The following is a 26,088-nucleotide window of genomic DNA, read 5'->3' as shown; positions in this document are numbered from 1 at the left end:
GCGGGAGGGAAGAGAAGGGGTGAGGGCAGAAGTGCGGGAGATGGGTCGGACCTGTTTGAGGGCCCTGTCGTCAACGGAGCTGGGGATTTCTCGGTTGAGGAAGAAGGTGGACATTCCGGAGCTCCCTTGTCGAAGTTGGCCTCATCTGAACATATGCGACTGAGATGGAGGAACTGAGAGAATGGGATGGAGTCTTTACAGGAAATGGAGTGTGAGGATGTATAGTCCAGGTAGCTGTGGGAGTCAGTGGGTTTGTAATGGATATTAGTGGCCAGTCCCTCCCCAGAAATGGAAACAGAAATGTCGAGGAAGGGAAGGGAGGAGTCAGAGATAGACCAGGTGAAAGTGAGAGCAGGGTGGAAATTGGAAGCGAAATTGATGAAGTTTTCCAATTCCAGACGAGAGAGGGAAGCAGCACCGATGATATCATCGATGTATCGGAGAAAGAGTTGTGGGTGGGGGCCGGAATAGGACTGGAACAAGGAATGTTCCACATAACCCACGAAGAGACAGGCAATACTAGGGCCCATGCAAGTACCCATGGCAACTCCTCTTACCTGAAGAAAATGAGAGGAGTCGAAAGAGAATTTGTTGAGGGTGAGGACAAGCTCAGCCAAGCGGAGGAGGGTGGTGGTGGGTGGGGATGGTTCAGGTCTCCGCTCCAGGAAGAAGCGGAGAGCCCTAAGACCCTCCTGGTGGGGAATGGATGTGTAAAGGGATTGCACATCCATGGTAAAGAGGAGGTGGCTGGAGCCGATAAACTGGAAGCTTTGAAACCGGCGTAAGGCATCAGATGAATCATGGATGTATGTGAGTAGGGATTGGACCGGGGGGAGAAGACTGGGTCAAGGTAGGAAGAGATGAGTTCTGTGGGGCATGAGCAGGCTGAAACAATGGGTTTACCTGTACAGTCCTGTTTGTGGATTTTTGGCAGGAGGTAGAAACGAGCTGTGCAGAGTTGGGGGACTATTAGCTTGGAAGCAGATGGGGCGAGATCACCAGATGAAATGAGATCCGTAACCGTCGTGGATACAATGGCCTGATATGCCATGGTGGGGTCATGATCCGGGGGAAGATAGGAGGAGGTATCTGAGAGCTGACGCTCAGCCTCTGCAAGGTAGAGGTCAGTACGCCAGACAACAACAGCACCACCCTTATCGGCAGGCTTGATGACAAAGTCAGGTTTAGATCTGAGTGCACAGAGTGCAGTCAGTTTGGAGGGAGATAGGTTGGATTTGTTGAGAGGGGCAGTGAAATTGAGGCGACTAATGTCATGTCGACAGTTCTCAATGAAAAGATCAAGTGCAGGTAAAAGGCCGGAGGGAGGGGTCCAGGTGGAGGGAGAGTGTTGGAATTGGGCAAAGGGGTCTGTGGGACGGGGAGAGGACTCTTGTCCAAAGAAATGAGCACGGAGGCGAAGACGACGGAAGAACAGTTCGGCGTCATGTTGTGCCGGAAATTCGTTAAGGTAGGGACGCAGAGGGATAAAGCTGAGGCCTTTGCTGAGTACAGAATGTTCAGCATCGGAGAGCGGAAGGTTAGGAGGGATGGTGAATACCCGACAGGAGGTGGGGGGTTGGGGGAAGGGATAGAGTCAGAGGGAAGGGGAGGAGAGGAAGGTTCCAGAGGGCCATGGGTATTTTTGAGTTGTTGCATCTTGTGGGCCTTGATGCCTGAAAGGAAAGGAAAAAGTTTCTTGTTAGCACGACGAATGAGCCGGAGGATGAAGTGGAACTGTGGAGTGGTGCAGCCCTGAGCCAGCACGTTGCGATGCTGTTGGAGAGAGAGGTTGAGAGTGCGTATGTGACGCCGCATGGCACTGAGTGTGGATCTCAGGATGCGGCGAGAGCAGCTGTCTGTGGAACGTTGAACATCACAGAGATATCTGTGATCCTGGGAGGATTCAAAACATGAGGGATGAACCTTCAGATAACAAGGTGTAGAGCTGGATCAACACAGCAGGCCAAGCAGCATCGGAGGAGCAGGAAAGCTGACTTTTCGGGCCTAGACCTTTCTTCAGAAATGGGGAGGGGAAGGGGGTTCTGAAATAAATAGGGAGAGAGGGGGAGGCGGATAGAAGATGGATAGAGGAGAAGATAGGTGGAGAGGAGACAGACCGGTCAACGAGCCGGGGATGGAGGCAGTAAAAGTGAGTGTAGGTGGGGAGGTAGGGAGGGGATAGGTCAGTCCAGGTAGGATGGACAGGTCAAGGGGGCGGGATGAGGCTGGTAGGTAGGAGATGGGGGTGGGGCTTGAGGTGGGAGGAGGGGATACGTGGGAGGAAGGACAGGTTAGGGAGGCGGGGACAAGCTGGGCTGGTTTTGGGATGCGGCAGGGGGAGGGGAGATTTTGAAGCTTGTAAAGTCCACATTGATACCATTGGGCTGCAGGATTCCCAAGTGGAATATGAGGTGCTGTTCCTGCAACCTTCGGGTGGCATCGTTGTGGCACTGCAGGAGGCCCAGGATGGACATGTCATCTGAGGAATGGGAGGGGGAGTTGAAATGGTTCGCGACTGGGAGGTACAGTTGTTTAGTGCGAACCGAGCGTAGGTGTTCTGCAAAGCCGTCCCCAAGCCTCCGCTTGGTTTCCCCGATGTAGGGGAAGCCACAACGGGAACAGCGGATGCAGTATACCACATTAGCAGATGTGCAGGTGAACATCTGCTTGATGTGGAAAGTCTTCTTGGGGCCTGGGATAGGGATGAGTAGGGGCAGGTGTAGGGGCAGATGTAGCACTTCCTGCAGTTGCAGGGAAAAGTGCCGGGTGTGGTAGGGCTGGAGGGGAGTGTGGAGCAGACAAGGGAGTCACGGAGAGAGTGGTCCCTCTGGAAAGCAGATAAGGGTGGGGAGGGGAAAAATGTCTTTGGTGGTGGAGTCAGATTGCAGATGGCGGAAGTGTCGGAGGATGATGCGTTGGATCTGGAGGTTGGTGGGGTGGTACGTGAGGATGAGGGGGATTCTGTTTTGGTTGTTATTGTGGGGAAGGGGTTTGAGGGATGAGTTGCAGGAAATGTGGGAGACATGGTCGAGGGCGTTCTCGACCACTGTGTGGGGGATGTTGCTGTCCTTGAAAAACGAGGACATCTGAGATGTTCGGGGGTGGAATGCCTCATCCTGGGAGCAGATGCGGCGGAGACGAAGGAATTGGGAATAGGGGATGGCATTTTTGCAGGAAGGTGGGTGGGAGGAGGTGTATTCTAGTTAGCTGTGGGAGTCGGTGGGTTTGAAATGGATATCAGTTTCCAGACTTCAGTTGGAATCCACGTGGGGTGAGTCTGAGCCAGAGGCAGTCACTGAGGAATGTGATATAGCTGTGGAAACAAGTTTTAGCAAATACCTGGTCAAACACCAGGAGTGACAGTGAAATTAATGTCGGTGGGCAAGAAGAAAGATTGGAACGGAAATCCCGTCGGAGAGAGGAGCAGAACTTCTTCAAGGTGGGCGTGCCTGGAAGAGATGTGGCAGTGAGTTAAATACTAAATAAAAACCAAAAGAACTGTGGATGCTGTAAATCAGGAACAAAAACAAAGTTGCTGGAAAAGCTCAGCAGGTCTGGCAGCATCTGTGAAGGAGAAAACAGAGTTAACGTTTCTGGTCCGGTGACCCTTCCCCAGAACTGATGGTGGCTGGGAAAACGTCAGTTTATTGGCAGAAAATAGGGTGGTGGGTGGGGTAGGGAGTAGTTATAAAGACAAATATTCCATTGTGGAATACTAAAAAATATAACTTCTCAGAAGTCAGAATAGTTTTATTTTGACAAAAACGATAGGATAAAGCCCAAAGAGAGAGAAAGACAGTTGACCAGACAAAGGAGGTGCTAACGATCAGACTGGGAGGGTGAATAGTTGTTAATGGGGACTGTTAGTGACTAACAACAGGAGGGGGTGTGAAATGGCAGGCTGTGTGGTAACAAGGCCTGGTGTGTGGTATGGGGGGCTGGGACATGGGAGAGTTTAGGCCCTTAAATTATTGAACTCAATATTGAGTCCAGAGGGCTGTAGGGTTCTCAAGCGGAAAATGAGGTGTTGTTGCTCCAGCTTGCGTTGGGCTTCACTGGAACACTGTAGCAAGCCAGAGACAGAGATGTTGGCCAGGGAGCAAGGTGGTGCATTGAAGTGGCAGGCAACAAGTGGTTCAGGGTCTTTTTTGCGAGCAGAACGTAGATGTTCTGCGAAGCGGTCGCCAAGTCTAAGCTTTGTTTCCCCAATGTAGAGGAGACCACATTGTGAGCAGTGAATGCAGTAGACTAGATTCTGGGAAGTGCAGGTGAAGTGTTGCTTCACCTGGAAGGTATGTTTGGGTCCTTGGATTCTGGGGAGGGAGGAGGTAAATGCGCAGGTGTTGCACCTTCACCGGTTACAGGGAAAGGTGCTGTAGGGCTGTGGGGAGGTGCTGGGGGTGAAGGAAGTGCGGACCAGTGTGTCGACAGGGCCCTCAACCAGGTCCAACCCATCTCCCGACTTCCGCCCTCACCCCTTCACTTCCCTCCCACAACAGCGATAGGGTTCTCCTTATCCTCACCTACCATCCCACCAGCATCCACATTCAGAAGATCATCAGATGCCATTTCCTCCACCTCCAGCAAGATGCCACCACCAGGCACATATTCTCCTCCCCTCCCTTGTCCGCCTTCCGCAGGGACCGTTCCCTCCGGGACACCCTGGTCCACATTTCCTTCACCCCCAACACCTCCCCACAGCCCTACGGCACCTTCCCCTGTAATCAGCGAAGATGCAACACCTGCGCATTTACCTCCTCCCTCCCCAGTATCCAAGGTCCCAAACATACCTTCCAGGTGAAGCAACACTTCACCTGCACTTCCAAGAATCTAGTCTACTGCTTTCGCTGCTCACAATGTGGTCTCCTCTACATTGGGGAAACGAAGCATAGATTTGGTGACTGCTTTGCAGAACATCTACATTCTGCTCGCAAAAAAGACCCCAAACCACCTGTTGCCTGCCGCTTTAATGCACCACCCTGTTCCCTGGCCAACATCTCTGTCTCTGGCTTGCTGCAGTGTTCCAGTGAAGCCCAACGCAAGCTGGAGGAACAACACCTCATTTTCCACTTGGGGACCCTACAGCCCTCCGACTCCATATTGAATTCACTAATTTTAGGGCCTAAACTCTCCCATGTCCCTGACCCCCACCCCACACACCAGGCCTTGTTATCACATAGCCTGCCATTACACACTACCTATTGTTAGCCACTAACAGTACCCTTCCCCTCCCCCATTTCTAAAGAAGGGTCCAGACTCGAAACATCAGCTTTCTTGCTCCTCTGATGCTGCCTGGCCTGCTGTATTCATCCAGCTGTACACCAATGTGATAAGTAGGGTTTTGTACAGCCATAGTAGTTATAAAGACAAATATTCCATTGTGGAATACTAAAAAATATAACTTCTCAGAAGTCAGAATAGTTTTATTTGGACAAAAACAGGCCATAAAATCTCCAAAATGTTAAGAAGCAGCCGAAAAGGACTAACCAACAACTAGCCATATGCAATGGTTAGACTCGACAAGTATCACTGCTGAAGGTTCCTTACTGTCTATTAGTTACATGAGTTGCTCAGTGAATTTGTCAAGTGTTCAGTCAGGTGCTGGGGCAGACCAATATCACAAAAGTACCCTAGACGAAGTCCAGATCCTCGATTTAAATATTTTATTAGTTGTTCAAAAGACCTCAACCATGGAATAAATGCACAATCACTGCCTGCCTTAGGCAAGGTTTGGTGCTCATAATGCACATGAAAAATAAATGCTGCATCAATAAATTTCTAGGTCACTGCCTTTCCATTACAAAATCAGCTTGGACAGAAAATCAATGCAATACTTTACTTGAAGGATTATTTTAAACGAATCCACAAACTCATGATTTGTAAACATATTTATAGATTTGTTAAAGCTAACATGGAAGGAAGTCATCACCCCATTTACTCTCCATAGGGTATTCCCTCCACTCTCAACAATTCTATTTACTAACAAACCTAGAAATGTTCTTGCTATTGCGGTAATTGTCCTTTTATCCAGTGATCTTTGTTCTCTGTAAGTAAACTGATTGCATTTACCCTCCAGCCCATGAATCATCCAGATCTTACATAACTTGCTGCAAGCCATGGCCCACATCATGCAGAGGGCACATTTTCATTACTACTATGGGAAAAGAGATTTAACTCTGAGATGGGTCTGCCTCATCTGCTTTGCCCAGATTGGGTTGTTGAGAGGACGTCAGCTCAATTCCATGGCACACTGCCCACGTGTACATGAATGAATGATTGATTATGTTTTCTGAACGTAAACTAATGAAAAACAGCCTCAATTCATTTTCCTCCTTGGTTTAGAGCCACAGCAGAAAGCTACTCCTGGTTCAGTGCTAAGTAACATTGAACAAGAAAGGTTCATAGAATAGTTGATGTTGGAAATAAGGCATATCACTGGGCACAATAAAAAGAACACATGGCACCCAAAATCAAATTCCCATTTCCCAGCAACAACAACAAGAAATTAAATTGGTATAGTGACTTTAACATACTGTATTAAGGCACTTCACAGAAGCATTATAAGCAAAATCTAAACAGGGCTATGTAGGAGGTATTCAGCTGAATTTTACTGGCCCCAGGAGACAGAGAAGGCTGCAGTAATCGAGGGAACCATGTCTGATGGCCTTCTGACCTTGTGGAATTTTACCAAAGGGCAAGACAGGAATTAGATAGGCTGCCCACCCCAAGGATGCACACAGCGAATTTATATATGTAAAGGCCCTGGGTAAGGGACATATTAGTGCACTGTTGGTAATTTTTAAACTGATTTATAGAGTGTGAGTGTCACTGGATAGGCCAGCATTCATTGCCCATTATTCACTGCCCTGGAAGAGGTGGTGGTGAGATGTCTTCTCAATTTGCTGCACTCCTTGGGCTTCAGTGACACTCATGGTGCTGTTAGGAAGAGAATACCAGGATTTTGACTCAGTGACAGTGAAGGAATGGCTATACTAGACAGTTTTTAAGTTCCTCCATTTGGCATAGACAATGTATTTGGCTGAAAATGGCCCTCATTATGCTGACTCTCCAGCTCCTACCAACAACCACACTATCGCCATCCTGGGCTTTACCAGTGATCAGAAACTGAACTGGTCTAGACGTATAAATACAATGGCTACAAGATCGGTTTAGAGGCTAAGAAGCCTGCAGCAAATAATTCACCTCCTCACTTCCCAGAGCCTGTCCACCATCTGCAAAGCACAGTTCAGGACTGTGATGGAAGTTTCAACAACACTCAAGAAGTTTGACACCATCTAGAATGAATCTGCAGGCTTGATTGACACCACATCCTCAAATATCTACTCCCTCCACCACTGACTCTCAGTAACAACAGTGTGTACTACCTTCAAGACGACCTGCAGATATTCGCCAAGACTTTTTAGACAGCACTTTCCAAACCCATGACCACTTGCATCTAGAAGGACAAGAGCAGCAGATACATGGGAAAACCATTGTCTGCAAGTTCAGCTCTGAGCCAGTCACCATCCCGACTTGGAAATTTATCACCTGTGCCAATGGGTCAAAATCTTGGTATATTTTCCCTAAGGGCATTGTGGGTCTACCTACACCAAATGGACTGCAGCAGTTCAAGAAAACAGTTCACCACCACCTCCTGAAGGACAGTTGAGGGTGGGCAATAAGTGTTGATCCAGCCAGAGAAACCCATATGCCATGAATGAATTTAAAAAAAAGCTTTGGACAAGGGTTTTGAAAAGGGCATCCAGAGAGCCTGCCTGCAGGGCCTACAGAAATAGGACTGTTGCTTCTAGATCCTCAAATAATGGTCATAGGAGGGTCTATTCCAAATTAACCTCACTGTCCTGAAATTATGCTCCCTGGTTGTTTGTCAGCTCAACGTAACAGCTCCATATTTCCTAACCCCACCAAACAGCAGTCTGCCCTAGTGCCATTAAGTTTAGCGACAGCTTGTGCATCATGTCCAGTTACATTGAATAGGTGGTCAGCACTCTATCCCACCTGCTGTTATTAACATACATTTTTTTTAAGTTCTTTAGTACCATTTTAAAAGGTGTGATATTCATCTCATGTGAAAATTTCTGATGACAAGGGATCTATTATGGGGAAATTGTTCAAATGGATTATTAAGGACGTTATAGCAGGATAGTTAGAAAACCAAAATAGGATCGAGGAGGAAGTGACATGGTGGTGATATCACCAGAATGGTATCCTAGAGACGCAGACTAATCCTTTGGGGATTTGGGTTTGAATCCTACAGTGGCAGATGGTGAATTTTGAATTCAATAATAGTGACCGTGAGCTGAATCTTACCTTTTTTTTGACGAAATGCGAGTTGCGTCGAGATTTTTAGATGGATTCTTGCTGTGAAGCTCAGCAGGTTTTGGTGCCATATCAAACATGCCCGATTAACTACCTGCCCTACCACTTTGTGGTAGACCTATGTCTAATTCTATCCCCATCTTCCTGCCTGCTGTTCACGGAAAAACTTCTAACTCACCAGATACGTTTTCTGTCAGAGGGTTGTTCATCTGTGGAATTATTATCTTCCTGAGAAAGTGGAGGCTGGATCTTGAATTTATTCCAGGGTGAATTAGATAGATTTTTGATAGATAAGGGAGTCAAGTTTTACAGTGAGCAGACAGGACATTGTGTTCGAGGTCAGGACCAAATCAGCCGTGATCTTATTGAAGAAATAAATAGATTTCCAGACGTTAAAAGTGTTAAGGGGTGTGGGAGATACCAAGAGTATGTCATTGAGATAAGTGGATCAACCATGAGTATATTGATTAAGATGGGCCTGATAACCGACTCGTACTCCCACTTCCATTATCTCTGTTTCTGTTGATTAGACTCAAAAGGCTGAATGGTCTACATTTGCTGCTAAGTCTAAGTTTCTATGACAAATTAAGCTTCACTTTCATCAAGCATGTTTTCTTAAGAATGGCAGAAGAATTATTTATGTTTTAAGTAACAAAGATTTTCATTTCAATATTCAAATGATAACATGGATTAATGTGAAGCTGCATTCATGTAACATCTGTTTTCTTGTCATAGCTAGTAGCAGAGAGTAAATCAATACTATTTTTTAGTCTATTTCTAATCCTTACAGAAGATTCTTTACAAAAACACATAGTTGTCATATTGATACATTGTAACAGAAATACACTGATTTTTTGAACTGTTTCTTCCTTCTGTATAAGTGTCAGTAAGGAATTAAACTATGGTTTTTACAAAATCCTTACTGTATTGCATTAAGAATCATTTCCAAATGCATGAATTGACACTATTTTGTACCACCAGGCCCAGCAATACCTGTTGGAGTTGATGTGATGGTGGAAAGCCTGGACAGTATTTCTGAGGTGAATATGGTAAGTAATCAAACTGAGCTTGAGTATTTGCATTCGGTGCTAAATGATCATTTTGGTTTTGGATAATAATGCACTCGACACAAAGTACTTTGTTCCCATTTACATTCTTGTACCTTTGCAACCAATGTCTGTACAAAATGCTATTGTCTAATATTTCTTTACTGTGTGATTTCCCTTCTGTCATGACAAGGCAATGTAAAACTTAGAATAAAAGAGAATATGACAAATAGATCTCAGCCAATTGCTCTAAGATGTTGTGAGTGAGGACCTTTCCTTTAATATTTTCTCCCTTCCTAGTCAGGAGGAATAGTAGTGACATGATTAAGATCAATTAAGAGGGAAATGAAAATGGCTGTCTTCAATTGTGTGGGCCTCTTTATCGATGGAACTTCTGACTGTTTCATATGAGTATTCTAAATATTGTGAATGCTCTTAACGTACTAGCAATAATGTATAGTAAAAATTGTAGAAAATATAGCTTTATGTCATTAGAAATTGAATTTAACACTGCTGTTTGTAGCTCAAACATTTTAATTGACTGTTAGATTTCTAAAGCCTAAAATATTTTGATTTGCAAAGTATTAACAAAATATTGTTTCTGCAAGTATTAACCTTTCAAGTTAGTTTGAAAGGTAATAGTGTAGCACAAACTAATTGTGATTTGGACAAGTTGTGTAAGTGGGGAAATGCATGGCAGATAAAGTATAATGTAGATAAATGTGAAATTATTCATTTTGGTAGCAAAAACAGGAAGGCAGATTATAATGTGATTGGTGATAGATTGGGAAACTGGGAAGTGCAACGAGACCTGGGTGTACTTGTATACCAGTCGCTGAAAGTAACCTTGCAGGTGCAAAAGGTGATGAAGAAGGCAAATGGGATGTTGGCCTTCTTAACGAGAGGATTCTATTACAGGAGCAGGGATGTTGTGGCAATTATACAGGACATTATTGGAACCATGCTTGGAGTCTTATGCACAGATTTGGTCTCATCTGAGGAAGGAGGCAGTGCAACAAAGGTTTATCAGACTGATTCCTGGGATTGCAGGAGGCAGTGTGACAAAGGTTTATCAGACTGATTCCAGGGATTGCAGGATTGACATATAAGGAGACACTGGATTGGTTAGGACTATATTCACTGGAGTTTAGAGAATGAGGGGAGATCTCATAGAAACCTATAAGATCCAAACAGGACTCAACTGGGTAAATTCAGGATGGATAAGCCTGATCACCAAGGATAACAGAACCAGGGGTCACATTCTAAAGATATGGGGCAGGCCATTTAGGACTGAAATGAGGATAAATTTCTTCTCCCAGAGAGTGGTGAGCCTGTGGGATTTTCTGCCAAAGAAAGCGGTTGAGGCCAAAATGTTTCATACTTTCAAGGGGAGTTAGACATAGTTTTTAGGGCTGAAGGAATCAAAGGTTATGTGGAGAGTGTAGGAACTGGGTAATGAGTTGGATGGTCAACCATGATCGTATTGAATGGCAGAGCATGCTCAAAGGGCCAAATGACTTACTCCTGCTCCTATTTGCTATACGTCCAAAACCAGAGATTTAATCGGGGAGTTTCTCGATCTGTGGGTATAATACAATTTTAAAGAGTGACATAAAACTATAGTGCCTATGGCATTACTCAGAAAGATCTAACAAACTAATTTGAGGTATGGTGGCTCATATTTGTAGTGAAACATGGGCAGCCTCTGTGCCCACAGGAAAATCCCATAAACAGCATAAAGATGTATGGCCAGGACGTCTATTTTTATGACCTTGGTTGCATGAAGAATGTTGGCCTGGATGTAGGGATAATTCTTTGCTTTTGAAACAGTACCACGTGATCCTTAGAATGTACTCTAACCACCAAAGCAGACAGATCACTGTTGTGTCTCAATCTCAGGAAGCACAGGAATGGCAACTCTAGTTCTGAAGTGGGACTTGAACTGCTAACCTTCTAAAATGGAATCAAGAGTTAAAGTGAAAAATGTAAACAAACCAATCACTTGTTTCTCAAACATGTGGCCTGTCTGTCACATTTCATATTTCACTTATAATCCAGTCATGGTAAATTATTCACCATTGGAAACAAAGTTATTCCTGGAAGTAAAGTGATCAACATCAAAAGATATTCTGCTGTCTGTTCTGTTTTGAGATTTGCTTTCAGAATATGATGAGCAGCAAGCCCATGCAGATGTGAAGTCTCCAACATTAATGATTTCTGGAGAGTTAGAAGAGATATCAATGTGTGTTAAGAGTTCTCCAGTCTTCCAATAGTAAGACCAGCACATTCTTCTGAATGTTAGCATCTGTGGTGAGGGAGCTGACTTCACTCTCATTATCATAGTCACTGAGTCAGACACACAAGTTGCTAACTGCCTCTCTTTCTATTCCAACAACTTGTGGTACATCAATGGTGGAGCATCTAGTGACATCACTATGTACTCCTAGACAAAATGGCACCCTAAAACAAAGTGCGAGTAATCTGTGGAAGGTTACATTGGTTACAAAGGATGGTTACATTGTCCCAGTCGAATTGGTGGACTTCTTTATCTGAGTGTATGGAAATGAGTGATGGTTGGGTAGTTAGTTGGTGCTCGAGTACCCTGATAGCTAGTTTTCTCCTGGTCTGTCCGATGTAGTATTTGTGACAATCCTTACTTGGGATTTTATATATAATGTTGGTCTTGTTAGTTGTGGGTATGGGATCCTTTGTTCTTGTCAGTAGTTATTGTAGTGTATCTGTGGGTTTGTGTGCTACCACAATTCCTAGTGGTCAGAGTAGTCTGATGGTCATCTCTGATACGTTCTTGATGTATGGCAGGGTAACTAGTGTATCCGGCATGCTGTGTCTTCCTGTTGTTGTCTGCTGCATAAGTACTGGCAGACTACACTTTTTGGGTAGCTGTTGTTTTAAAGATGCTGTAGAGATGTTCTTCTTTGGCTTTGCGCAGTTCTGGGGTGCTGCAGTGTGTTATGGCTCTTTTGAATAGAGTTCTGATGCAGCTCCGTTTGTGGGTGTTGGGGTGGTTGCTGTTGTAGTTAAGTATTTGGTCCATACGGGTGGCCTTTCTGTATACGCTGGTCTGGAGCTCACCATTGGCCCTTCGTTCAACCAGTACATCCAGGAATGGGAGTTGGTTGTTGTTCTCCGCTTCCATGGTGAATTCTACGCCAGTGAGGATGTTGTTGATGAGTTGGTGAGTTTCCTCCAGTTTTATGTGCTTGATAATGACGAATGTGTCATCCACGTAATGGACCGATAGTTTTGGCTGGATAGTGGGAAGGGCTGTCCATTCTATTCTTGGCATTATTGCTTCAGCTATAAGTCCTGATATGGGTGATCCCATGGGTATTCCGCTGATTTGTTTGTATGGCTGGCCGTTGAAGACAAAGTGGGTCGTGAGGCGTAAATCTAGTAGTTTGAGGGTGATGGTGTTGGTGTTGAAGGGGGTCATCATTACTAGTCCATCTAGTAACGAGGCTAGTGTCTCCTTAGCTAAGGGGACGTCGATGGAAGTAAACAGCACTGTCACATCAAAGGAGATCATAATTTCATCCTCATTGATATACCAATCACTACGAAGCTGGTAGGTTGGTTTGCAGACTTTGAGTCACCATACTAGGTAACATCATCAGTGTGCCTCCGATGAAGCGTTGTCGGTCTGTCCCGCTTGTTATTTATGTGGGTCCGGTCTGATATGGTGGTTGGCCTCATTTCTGGTTCTGCTTCATAGTGGTTGGTATATGGGGGTCTAATTTTCACATGTTTGTTGATGGAGTTCGAGGTTGAGAACCAGTTCTCTAGGAAATCCTGTGCATGTCTTTGGTTGGCTTGTCCTGGGATGGTTACTTTTTCCCAGTCGAATTGGTGGCCTTCTTTATCCAAGTGTATGGAAACGAATGATAGTTGGTTGTGTCTCTGGGTAGTTAGTTGGTGCTCATGTACCCTGATAGCTAGTTCTGACCCGGTCTACATGATGTAGTGTTTGTGGCAGTCCTTATGTGGGAAGAACTGGAAATGAGGCCAACCACCACATCAGACTGGACCCACATAAATAACAAGCGGGACAGACCAACAAAGCTTTATCGGAGGTGCACTGATGATGTTACCTAGTAAGGTAACGAAACGTTTGCAAACCAACCTACCAGCTCGGCAAACAAATCAACAACCTCATCCAAAGCATTGTTGATCTATTATAAGATTATCAGATCATTTTAATGTTGACCCACCTTGCTGATGCTGCATGCCATTGAGAATTTGAGAATTCAAAGGCTGATTATTTGAATTTTATGTTTTCTGCAGGATTTCACAATGACTCTATATTTGCGCAATTATTGGAAAGATGAACGGCTTTCATTTCCCAGCACTACAAATAAAAGTATGACATTTGATGGAAGGCTCGTCAAAAAGATTTGGGCACCAGACGTGTTTTTTGTTCACTCAAAGCGGTCATTTATCCATGACACAACCACAGATAATATAATGTTACGCATCTTTCCTGATGGAAATGTGCTGTACAGTATAAGGTAAGTGTAGGTCCTGCATTGCATTTCTTCTCCAGAAATTCTACTGGGACTTCTACCATCACAGTAACCCCTGCTACATTTTAAATTTCCCATTCCAATCTTACATAAGAAATAGGAGAGGGAATAGGCCATTCAGTCATTCAAGTCTGTAGTTCAATAAAATCATGGCTGATCTGCCCCATCCCTCAACGGCTCTTTCCTGCCAATGCCTCTTAGCCCTCAACTCCCCGATACTTCACAGAAACTGTTTAAGTCCTTTTTAAATACTTTTAGTGACCTAGTCTTCCCAACATTCTGAGGTAGAGAATTCCAGACATTCATTCACCCCTTTGCACCTTAGTTTTAAATGATTGTCCCCTTATTCTTTAACTCTGTCCCCTGGTTTGAGATTCCCCACTAATGGAAACATCTTCTCAACACCTACCCAAGCCCCGTCAGAATCTTATGTGTTTCAATCAGATCATCCCCTCATTCTTCTGAACTCTGATGAATAAGGACTTAACCTGTTTAGTTGTTCTTGATGAGTCAATCCCTTGACCTGAGGAATCTGCCTAATGAACCTCTTTTGAACTACCTCCAATGCCAGCAAGTCTTTTCTTAACTATGGGACCAAAACTGTGCACAACCCTCAAAGTGAGAGGAGTAAATTTTGCATTGTCAAACAGCTAAATAGCTAGATAATAGGTGGGAATGCGTTCCTTGCACGGTCCATGGACAAGAGATCAGAAAACCCGGCATCCAAAAAGTCCTGCTCCTTGTGTCTGGTGTTGTTACTTAGAGCAAAAATGGGTAAAAATACTTCAGCTGACTTATTTCTGTCCTTCCAATATATTGCAACTTTCCAGTGATGTGTGGATGTTCCTCATTAGGCAGAGAAATAACTCATCAGGAATCTTGCACCAAATTCCACTTGGCTTTTTCTGGGGAACTAAGCTGAGACCTTCACCTTATTCATGTCAATAAATAGTCTTATGGGCGATTCGGCTGATTCTATAGAAGGCCATGTTTGATTTGAAGTGGGAGCATTGCACAAGCTGATTTCTTTTGTGTCCATGAATTTATCAACCCGAGAGAACAAGCTGATTTTTAAAAATGATTTCTTCAGGTTCCCTGGAAATAATTAAAAGGAAATTTTCTTGATCTGCTCCTTGGATTTGATGGTTCATTGGTTGCAGCAAATATAGGTAAATCGGAAAGGCTTAGACTGTTTCCCTTACTAAGAAAACCCACATGAAATTCTGAAATAAAAGCAGGAAACCCTGACAAAGGGTCACTGGATTCGAAAAGTTAACTTTGTCCATCGATGCTGCCAAATCTGCTGAGTTTCTCTGGCGCTCTCTGTTTTTGTTACAGATTTCCAGCATCCCCAGTTTTCTTTGTTTATTTTCATGTGATATCCTGCATTTACTGTGGCCAGATAATCCAAGGCTCTCGAGCACAGGACCAGGAAATTCTCCCTTGGAATAGTTTCCTGTTTAGGAGGCAGATACTTTAATCTTCAGGCAATCACTCAGACAGTCTTAGGAATGATGGCACTAGAAATCAAATAAAAGGTCCATTCACTTCCACCTGGCAGGCATAAGGAGATCAGATCAGAACATTGTGTCGGTATTGACTCTACAGTGACATTAGAGCAGGGCCTGTGTTCAATGACAGATACTAAACAACATTATAAGTCATCTCTTATATTTGTAGGGTTACAGTAACAGCAATGTGCAACATGGATTTCAGCTGCTTTCCTCTTGACACACAGACCTGTTCCCTGGAGATAGAAAGCTGTAAGTCATCTATACTACGCACTTGTTCAGCTATGTGTATTCTTATTGCACTCTAGCCACAAAAACTTTGCAGGATGTAGACAAGCTGCTCTGTGGGCCGGATAATGCTTTTAAAAAAAATCTCGCTCTTTTCCTTGTTACTGTGTTATCTGATAAATGGAATTTAAAACTCAGCTAAACTGACAGGATTTCTCCCCATAGGGCTATGATTGATCGGAGAAGATCAGCCAAATCTGAATTGCCATCAGCAATCCAATATTTTGCTTAGAAGCAGACAGTTTATTGAGAATTTATTACAAAATTACCCTGTAATTATTTTATTACATTGTCAATTATAATGAAAAAGCTTGCAAAGATATAGGGCTGGATTTTCAGTCCCATCTTGGACTGGGTATGAAGATGGGCCGGTGATGAATGTAATGCCTTGTGTCTGCGCACTAGTCTCCAACTCTATCCCACATGTAAGCACTCTGCTGCATGTGGGTAGGAAACAGATAGGAGCCTCCACACAAAGGAGAGGCACACGGAGGAATGGGGAAGTGGTGCAAGGCACATCATAGGTGTTTTCAAAGGGAGAGGCCATCTCTTTCTATTTAAAAGGCGGAAACTGTTTCTTCCCAGAATCTCTATAAGGAATGGCACAATGTAAATAAAAAGTAAGGACAATAGAGTCCAGTAAGCTCGATTTCCAGTGCAAAAGCACCTTGGACTCTTGGCCCACTGGGTGATACAGGCCTTAGTAAGCATCACATGTATCCCTATCCCCAATTACATGTTTTGCCTTGTAACAGCCCACCACCTGCTTGTCCAGCATTGAGGCTGCTACTGTTCCTTCTCCTATAACTCTTCCTTTATGCAGCCGTGATGCAAAAATAGCTCCCGATTATAAGCTGCAAAATTTTAATTAGAATGAGTAAAGCCGAGAAATAAAAAGTCAAGCAATCTCCAAATTTAATAATGAGTTGGAAATGCACTAAATCCAAAAGAGCTCAAAACCATATGAAGGCTTCTTTAAATAACGCTGAAAGTCAGTGCCTGAGGACAAACCCATGTCATTTTATTAATGTGTTGGCTACAAGGCAGGATTTCAAGTCCTAACTACATCATAGCATTCTGACTGACATCGCATTCATGGGGGCACCTGCCTATTTGTGGCAGGTACCTCAGCCATATAAATGGAGACTGCAGTTGAAATGGTGGTCAGCATGATTAAAGTCAGGAGGATCTGGTAAGTCAAGTTGATCTATCCTAAAAACTTCCCACCCTGATCCTGCCATGTAGGGTGGCTTAAAATCAACCTTAATATATAAATACAGTGGTGTCAATCTGTCTGTATAATGTATATACATCCTGTCACAACCTTGCTGGATGGTTACTACATAAAACATCTATTGACCAAACCTAATCTGTGCAAGCAGTCTATTGTATCGATTGAATACTTTGAACCTGAAATGGAGGTGCTCTACCGGTCATTGAAGAGGCTTCTGCACCAAGGTGTACAATCATTTAGCACATCACAGCAACTTTTGAATTTCTAATAATTGGTGGTTTTGTATCTAAAATTAACATTACAGCATAATTTGTTCACCAGAGGCTGAGGTCTTGATATCCAGTTTTAATCTGTCACGATTAAATACTGTGTTCGTATTTCTTTCATGGCAGATGCTTACACTGAAGATGACCTTATGCTATATTGGAAGGGTGATAGAGATGCACTGAAGACAGATGAGAAGGTCTCCTTGTCTCAATTCCTTATCCAGAGATTTCACACCACCTCCAAATTGGCTTTCTACAGTAGTACAGGTGAGTGTTTGCATGTGACTCGTGAATTGAAATCTCATCCATTTTATTTGGTAACCCAACAGAGGGATTATAAAATAGCTGAACAACTTGGCAGCTCTGCTTTATCTACTTTTCAGTTGTTTCTCCTTCTTCATGGGGCATTTCCTCATTTCTGTTCAGCAAAGTTCTTGATGACCTCCCTGAAATCAGTATCCCACCAAACAGAGAATCACAAACGAAAATCTACACCTAACCTTACCATAATACAATGCAGTTGATACTGTACATTTGAAGTCACTGTGCTGTGATAAATCATGCTGCTGAAAGAAAAACTATTAATACTGTATTTAGACAAAATTGTAGCTGACCTTGGAACTATACTTGACTAATACAGAGTACAGAAAATGAAACTTAATCAGTTATTGGAGGGAACTTAGTTGAGGAATGGATGTTAAATTGATAAGTAAATTGATCTACAATTAGATAATTTTCCATGGATAAACATGAATCTAAGAACTAAGAAAAAGTTTTGACCAAGCATACCACCCTTAACTATGGCTGCTGAACTACCTCTCAAAGCAGAAGCACTATATTCGAGATTCTTATGTACAATCACAGAAAGCATTTTGCATTCAAATGCACCTTTATGACATGTGAGAAGATAAAAAAAATCCTACATTTGCAAGAAGATTCATTTAGAGTAAACTTATGCATCAATTAGGAACAAAATTGTTCTTATTTTGAAAGACAACTAGGGAAACTCAATGCAGCTGGAATTTCTGAAGGTAGTAATCTTCTACTCTGACATGTTCATTGAGAATTAAAAATATATTCAAAGAGATCCAAAACAATTGATTTAGTTTTTCATTGTTAATGAAACTTTTCTGTAGAATGGCAGGCAATTAAATACATTAGCAGAACAATACATTTGCCCATGAAACAATTTGTAGTTCACTAACTGCATCGCATAAGTTATACGGATGAACATCAGAGCTGTAAAGTTCTGGGACATTTCCCAGTCTTCTACTATAACTATGGCGGAAGACTGACAAAATGTGCAGTACTTTTTATCAGGCTGAATATATCTTATTTGAATGGATTTTTGGAATTATTTGGGCATGACGTTTTAATGATTATTTATTTTGACCCAAATTATCCCTACCTACTTAAAAAGCTGTTCACTTCGTGAAATTATTATTTGCATGGGAGGCCATATTAACATATTCAGCTGGCTTGTTAGAATTTATGACTTACTCTTAAAGGGTTGTCACTGGATTGACTGTCATTTAAAGGATTCCCTTAGCTAAAACCCTAAGATATGTTTAATCTGAGAAATTCACTGCCAGAGTGCCTTTCCTAATCCCCATTGTAAAAATGTATTCCATTGTTGAACTTTTAAATGTTATGGTCATAATACAGATTTGGTTTGATTTTAAGTGGACCTTTGAACCAAAATTAACTAACTAAAATTAATTAGTAGGTGATAGCCTTTTGCTTGTTCATTTCTCAGGACAATGCCTTGACTAATCAGTCAATATCCTTGGTTTAAAATTTAAACAAAGTTTGACAGTTAACTGTCAATCACCATTAACATGTGATTCTCTATGGCAACGCTTCTACCAATCAGAGTCTACTTCCCAGCACTGTCCTCTCATGCAGTATAAATGTTGATTTTTCCTTTGAATTGTTAATTTCGCAAATTGTCTGTACAAAAGCCAGATAGAAACCTTTGACAGAATGTGCCTTTTCTCAGCAATGCAATGTTTATTTGGGGTAAATGCATGAGAATGTATATTGACAACCATCCACTTTTGCAAATAGGTTGGTACAATCGTTTGTACATTAACTTTACTTTGCGCCGCCACATTTTCTTCTTTTTGCTACAAACCTACTTCCCAGCGACTTTGATGGTAATGTTGTCCTGGGTGTCATTCTGGATTGATCGCCAAGCTGTACCAGCTAGAGTTTCATTAGGTAAGCTAAGATGCCATTTTAATTTTTTTGTGCAATGACATATGTTGCTAAAGAAATTAAAACTTTAGCCGCAAACAAAGTTGATAAGCAATTACTGGATATAGCTTTGCTATAATAGCTTAAAAGAGATCGTGGAGGAATTATTGAGTTGATTATGATCCAGTTCTAGCCACGCTTTTATTATACAGCAGTTCTGATCAAAATAAATCTCTCCTTCAACTTACTTGCAATGTGAGAACTCACTTCTGAGGGGCAGAACTTTGTCTCAGGTAGTGACACAGAACAAGTGGTTGTCATATGCGCAGCTAACCCTAGTCTGCTTCTCACCATGTGGTTGGCACCATCTTTTTTATGTACTGGGATCTACTGGGTGTGCTTGATCGGGTGCGGTAGAAGACAACCACATGCTGGTCTAACTAGAAGAGCCCATTGTACTGATCAAGAGGTAGTTTACTTCATGTTAGCAACTAATCACTGGTTGCACTCATATGATTGACATTGTTACCGAGATTCTGAGAACCTTAACACTTTAAGAATGAGTCAAGTGACATAATGATGACGTGATTGGCCATTTTGGGCAGGAACAGCTTGGGATAACTAGAAAAAGACTCCTGCTGTTAGACACTTTGGCCTCCTGGTCCTTCTTGAAATATAACACGAATTCCCATCTTTTGCATCTAAAGTGGATGATTCCTGCGGTTGGTGTCTTATTCAATGCTTCTCATTTTCTTAACAATATGACTTAAAGCCTGTGGCTTTAATAAGTGATGCCAACTTCAATCTTAATTTTACTAAATTACTAATTTGTGGTTTTATCAGATTAATCTTGCTTCTTTAACAGATTTTTTTGGAATGAATCCCATGGTCTGTAATAGCAATCCCTGTTTATTTTGCCTTTTTCCTGCATGATTCCCACTACCTGTGGTTTAAATAATTTGGTTTTAACGAAGGATTTCTCGCCTTTTCTGCACCTTTAATAATGACTTCTAATTTTCTTCTTCTGTTAGTCCATGGCTACTTAGGCTTCAAATCTCCCCCTTTGTTACTTTAATTCTACCTTTGTGATGTCCTCAAGTCTGCAACCTCAGTTTTAATTGCTTTTCAGGCTCTTGATTTCTTCACTGTAGTTGTGCATTGTGGTGCCCACCCACACTGGTGGCAATGCTCAATCTGAGCTGTAAGTACTTTCCTTCCTTTTTTGCTTTCTCAAACTGTAACGGTTTTAGGCCCACTGCCCACTAGGATGTTTAACTTTACTGATGGAGTCTCTGATGTCCATTTGCTCTTCAACTGAATTCTGACTTGGGACTGCTCCTAAAGACCACCACCACATGATGCTTTGCTAATTCTTCTCTAGAGAGTAACTGATCCACTTGCTGCAGCGCAGCACTTACTAGATCCAAAATGCTTTAACCACTAACTGTAGATTCTTCCTTGTTGAATCTTGCCCAGAGGATTTCTTCTGTACAGTCCTTAGGTGTTCAGCTTTTCCCTGTTGCAAACTGTCTGCATGAGCAGATGACTAAAAACCGAGTCTGAAGATGCTGAAAAGTCTTCAGGGCTCCACCACTGCCAGCATGTTGTATGAGGCAGCGACATGAAATCCCCACCCATGACTCACCATGTCGTATGAGGCAGCCAAATAGACCCTGCACTCCACCAAGTGGTAGCTTTGTTGTAACATTCCTCTTTAAATGTGGGGATCTGCAGGTTCTGCTTGGTCTAATGTAGTCAAGGAATTTCACTTACTGTCCAACTAGGAAAAGTTCTTGTAATGAACAAAAAATAGTTTATTGCATATTACCAACTAGTTACTGTACATATTACATTATAGACATTATTACAGAGATTCTGAGAAGGACCAGAATGTTAAGTTCTACTCCTTCAAGATCTTAATCTGTCCTTCTCACAATTCATATAACATCTTACATCATATATTTATGATATTCCTCTGGATTACCTCTTTCAGACCCATATGTTACACAGGTATCAGATTGCCTGCTGATTGCAATTAGTGCCTGATACTCAGTTCTATTGGAATTAACTATCAGATGTCATGTGTAACAGTCAGCCACCTAAGATGAATTACCTGTCCTAATGTTTTACTTAGCTTCTTCTGAAAAATATCATGACCTTAGCAAACCTCAATCAAAAGGAATTGGTGCTGCAATCCTTACTCATTAAGGAAGATGAAATGATTTATTCTCCAAACTTTCATTCCCTGTCTTAAAAAGATTCAGGAATTGATATTTTTAAAAAATACATTAATAGGATGTGTGCTTCACTGGCTAGGCTAGTGTTTATTGCTCATTTTTTGTTGTCCTAGAGAAGGTTGTGAACTGCTGCAGTCCATTTACCTTAAGCAACCTATTTACACAGTTTACAACACACCTTCCACGTTGGTGGGACTTGAACCCAAACCTTCTGGCCTAGAGGCAGGGACATTATTACACCATGAGAGCCTAGCGACGAAAGTAATACATTCTTCCCCATCTGCCGATACTTGATCTTCAACAATGTTTCTGCCTGGTTTCAAACTGGGGACTTGCCTCTGAAAGGGAACATTTTTAACTCTTCGTTCCCCCAAAGACCAACGTGACTTAAGTTTCTTTGCCTCAGCATTCATTCATGCATGCATGGAAGATGTATCCATCAAAGCTAACACAAAATTTCCTGATTTGCTACGAAACAATGGTATAACACTATTCTTAAAGAAACTAGTTTTGCAATGGAAAGATTGCACATTTACACACTTATCTCTGTCCAAAAATGTTCGTTCTACCTTACATTCCAAGTTTATATTATCCAATTATATTCAAATTCATACATATGATCATAATATCCAATCAAATCATTACACGTCCACATCTACTGACTGTAACTACACAATTTGTGATTATCGAAACTCTTTACTGTCCTTTACCCCCTTTCAGCTTGTAAGGCAAATGTGACAACCACCACACTGCAGAAACACAATGTTTGCAATCTATTTATAAGCTGAGGATGAGGTAGGGATAAACATTTTTCAATGGCAGGTACCCATTCTAATTGTTAGCAGACATCTACAATGTTTGGAAAAATGACTTCTTTAAAATTGAATATATCAACTGTTTGAAATTTTTTCCATGTAAATTGACATAAAATTTTTCAAAGTTTTCTGTAATTGCAGGTATAACGACAGTTCTAACAATGTCCACTATTATCACGGGTGTGAATGCTTCTATGCCAAGGGTGTCATATATTAAAGCTGTGGACGTTTACCTGTGGGTTAGTTTTGTGTTTGTCTTTCTCTCGGTGCTGGAGTATGCAGCTGTCAATTACCTGACTACAGTACAAGAGAGGAAACAAAGAAAATTGCAGGAAAAGGTGAGATCTGAATCTAGATATTTAGCACTGTTCCCCTATAGTGGTCAAAGACTTCACACATCTGCATTTTCATTTTGTTATGCCAGGTTTTTACTTTTATACATAAACTGCTCCCTACATCATCCTCTGGACTAAGACCTGTTAACCCATTACTTTCATCTGATCAACCATCATTGGCTCTTTATTCAGTCATGCACTTAATTCATAATCCTTGACATTGTTTGCAAATCCATCCATGACCTTGCACCATTCTGCCTTTGCCCTTGTTTATTTCTGTCACTGCTGTGTTCTGATGATCCCTAGGCATTTTAGAGCTGAGAAGCTCTTTTATTCAGGTTAGTATGTAGACTGGCTATAAGCAGATTTTCCCATCACGGTGGGACCTGTGTTGTAAGCCAGCTTAGACAATAACAGGAAGAACACTTTAGATTATAAGTTAAACAAATAATTTGGAGTGCAAATCCATTCATTAACTTCATTAAATAAAAGCTTAGTAGTACAGAACTTAAAAATTGATAATAGGGAACTAGAAGTTTAAGCTTTTCACCTTGCACTCATCAGAACTAGGATGCCAAAAACTTGAAAACGAAACACCAATTTATATAAAAGGAGAAGAGGGTGCTGATTGGTTGGGCCACAGTTGGTACAGAGATGTAGCATAGGAACACAAGAACAGGAATCAGCCATTCAGCCCATCAAGCCTGCCCTATCATTCAATGTGGTCATGACCAATCGAGCACTTCTTTTTACCCTATCCATCCCCATAATCTTATGCACAGTTGGTAATCAGAAATCTATAAAATCTCTACCTTAAACATACTCAAAGGTTGAGCTTCCACAGCTCAATTGCACTAGAGAATTGCAAAGATTCACAACTCTGAGTAAAAAAGTTTCTTCTCATCCTAAGTGGTACCCCCTCTATTTCTAAACTGTGCCCCTTTGTTCTAGACTCCCCAGCCAAGGGAAAAATCTTACCGGCATCTATCGTGTCTATTCGATTAAGTATTTTGTAGGTTTCAATGAAATCACCACTCATTCTTTAAAACACTAGAGAATACAGGCCCAATTTGCCCAATCTCTCTTCCTTGGACAATCCTGCCATCCCAGGAACAAGTCTAATGAACCTTTGTTGCACTCCCTCTATGGCTATAATAGTTTTCCTGAGTTAATGAGACCAAAACTGCACTTGGTTCTCCATGTGGTCTAACCTGGCTCCTTTACAATGGAGCAAGACCTTCTCATAGCTTACTGCACCTGCCCGTTAGCCTTCAGTGACTTAATGACAAGGACAGCTAGGTTCCTTTGAACATCTACACTTTCCAACCTCTTACCATTTAAGAAATGCTCTGCACATCTGTTTTCTCCAACCAAAGTAGATAGCCTTACATTTTCCCATATTGTATTCCATCTTTCATCTTCTTGCCCATTCTCTGTTCCAAATTCTCCTGAAGCCACTTTACATTTTCCTCACAACACACATTCCCACTTAGCTTTGTGTCAACTGCAAATTTGGAAATATTACATTTGGTCCTCACTTCAAAATCATTGAGAAATCTTGTGAAAAGCTAGTTACCAAGTACTGATCCTTGCAAAACCCCACTAGTCACAGGCTGCTAACATGAGAATGACCCATTTATTCCTACTCTGTTTTCTCTCTGTTAACTAACCATTAATCCGTGTTACCTCCTATCCCACATGCTTTTATTCTGGACTTTATCAAAAGCCTTTGGAAAATCTAAGTACACTATGTTTATCAACTCTTATTTATCGCTTTTATCAGTAACATCTTTAAAATCTTCAACAGGTTCATCAAACATGATTTCCTTTTAACAAATCCACAAATTGTCCAATCAGATGTTTATATTGACTTCAGCAAAGTGTTCAACAAGGTTTCTCATGGTAGACAGGTTAGTAAGGTTAGATCACATGGGATCCAGAGGGCAATAACCAATTGGATTCAAGATTGGCTTGAAGATAGGAGACAGAGGGTAGCGGTGGAGGGTTGTCTATCGGACTGGAACCCTATGACCAGCAATATGCCACAAGGATCAGTGCTGGGTACACTGCTTTTCATCATTTGTACAAAAGATTTGGATGTGAAGATAGGAGGTACGGTTAGTAAGTTTGCAGATGTTACCAAAATAGGTGGTTAAGAGGACAGTGAAGATTATCTCAGAGTACAATGGGACCTTGATCAGATAGGCCAATGGGCCAAGGAGTGGCAGATGGAATTAATTTAGATATATGTGAGGTGTTGCATTTTGGGAAGGCAAACCAGGGCAGGACTTATACAATTAATGGTAGGGCCCTGGGGAGAGTTGCTGAACAAGTAGACCTAGGGGTGTAGGTGCATCATTCCTTGAAAGTGGAGTCGCAGATAGGCAGGGTGATGAAGAAGGCTTTTGGCATGCTTGCCTTCATTAGTCAAAACATTGAGGAGAGGAGTTGGGACGTCACATTGCGGCTGTACAGGACATTGGTGAGGCCACTTTTAGAACACTGCATACAATTCTGGTCACCCTTCTATAGGAAAGATGTTGCTAAACTTTAAAGGGTGGAGAAAAGATTTACAAGGATATTGCCGGGACTGAAGGTTTAGAGTTATGGGGAGAGGTTAAATAGGCTGGGGCTTTTTTCCCTGGAGGGCTGGAGGTTCAGGCTGACCTTAATAGAGGTTTATAAAATTATGAGGGGCATGGATAAAGTAAATAATCAAGATAATTATCCCAGGGTGGGGGAGTCCAAAACTAGACAGCATAGATTTAAGGTGAGAGGGGAAAGATTTAAAAAGGATCTGAGGAGTAACTTTTTCACGCAGAGAGTGGTGCGTGTTATGAATGAACTGCCAGAGAAGTGGTGGAGGCAGGTACAATGACAACATTTAAGAGACATCTGGATGGATATATGAATAGGAAGGGTTTAAATGCTGGAAAATGGAAATTGGGCAGATTGGGATGTCTGGTCATCGCAAATGAGTTGGACTGAAGGGTCTGTTTCCATGCTGTATGACTCTAGACTCAATGACATCATTATTATCCAAGTGTCTATTTATCCTTAACAGATTTTAGCATTTTCCTATTACTAATGTAAGGCTACCGGGTCTGGAGTTCCTTATTTTCTCTACAGCTCCCTCTTAATGTGGATTCCAAAGATTATTTTACAACGAGATTGTTAACTAGCTTTTTTTTCATTACATTAAACTAGCTCTAAAACAATCCAGATCCTCCAGTTGGCTCCTCGAAATACAGCTCTAGAAAACATCTCTTAACAGACTTC

At 42.1% G+C, this 26,088-nt stretch overlaps 1 protein-coding gene across 1 annotated transcript in view; it reads left to right on the top strand.

Moving 5' to 3' along the window:
* Positions 1–26,088, top strand: part of LOC109934164 (gamma-aminobutyric acid receptor subunit rho-2-like) — a 54,005-nt gene that overhangs the window by 18,262 nt on the left and 9,655 nt on the right. The window contains exons 3-8 of the mRNA XM_048597149.1: positions 9,322–9,389; positions 13,689–13,912; positions 15,608–15,690; positions 17,353–17,493; positions 19,294–19,446; positions 22,616–22,812. Of these exons, the coding sequence (XP_048453106.1) occupies positions 9,322–9,389; positions 13,689–13,912; positions 15,608–15,690; positions 17,353–17,493; positions 19,294–19,446; positions 22,616–22,812 (866 nt within the window). The remainder of the gene's footprint in view (positions 1–9,321; positions 9,390–13,688; positions 13,913–15,607; positions 15,691–17,352; positions 17,494–19,293; positions 19,447–22,615; positions 22,813–26,088) is intronic.

This window comes from Rhincodon typus, chromosome 5, assembly GCF_021869965.1.
Source record: "Rhincodon typus isolate 14 chromosome 5, sRhiTyp1.1, whole genome shotgun sequence".
Lineage (NCBI taxonomy): Eukaryota > Metazoa > Chordata > Chondrichthyes > Orectolobiformes > Rhincodontidae > Rhincodon > Rhincodon typus.
Note: the sequence above shows the minus strand (reverse complement) of the source record. Positions and strands in the feature narration are given on the sequence as shown.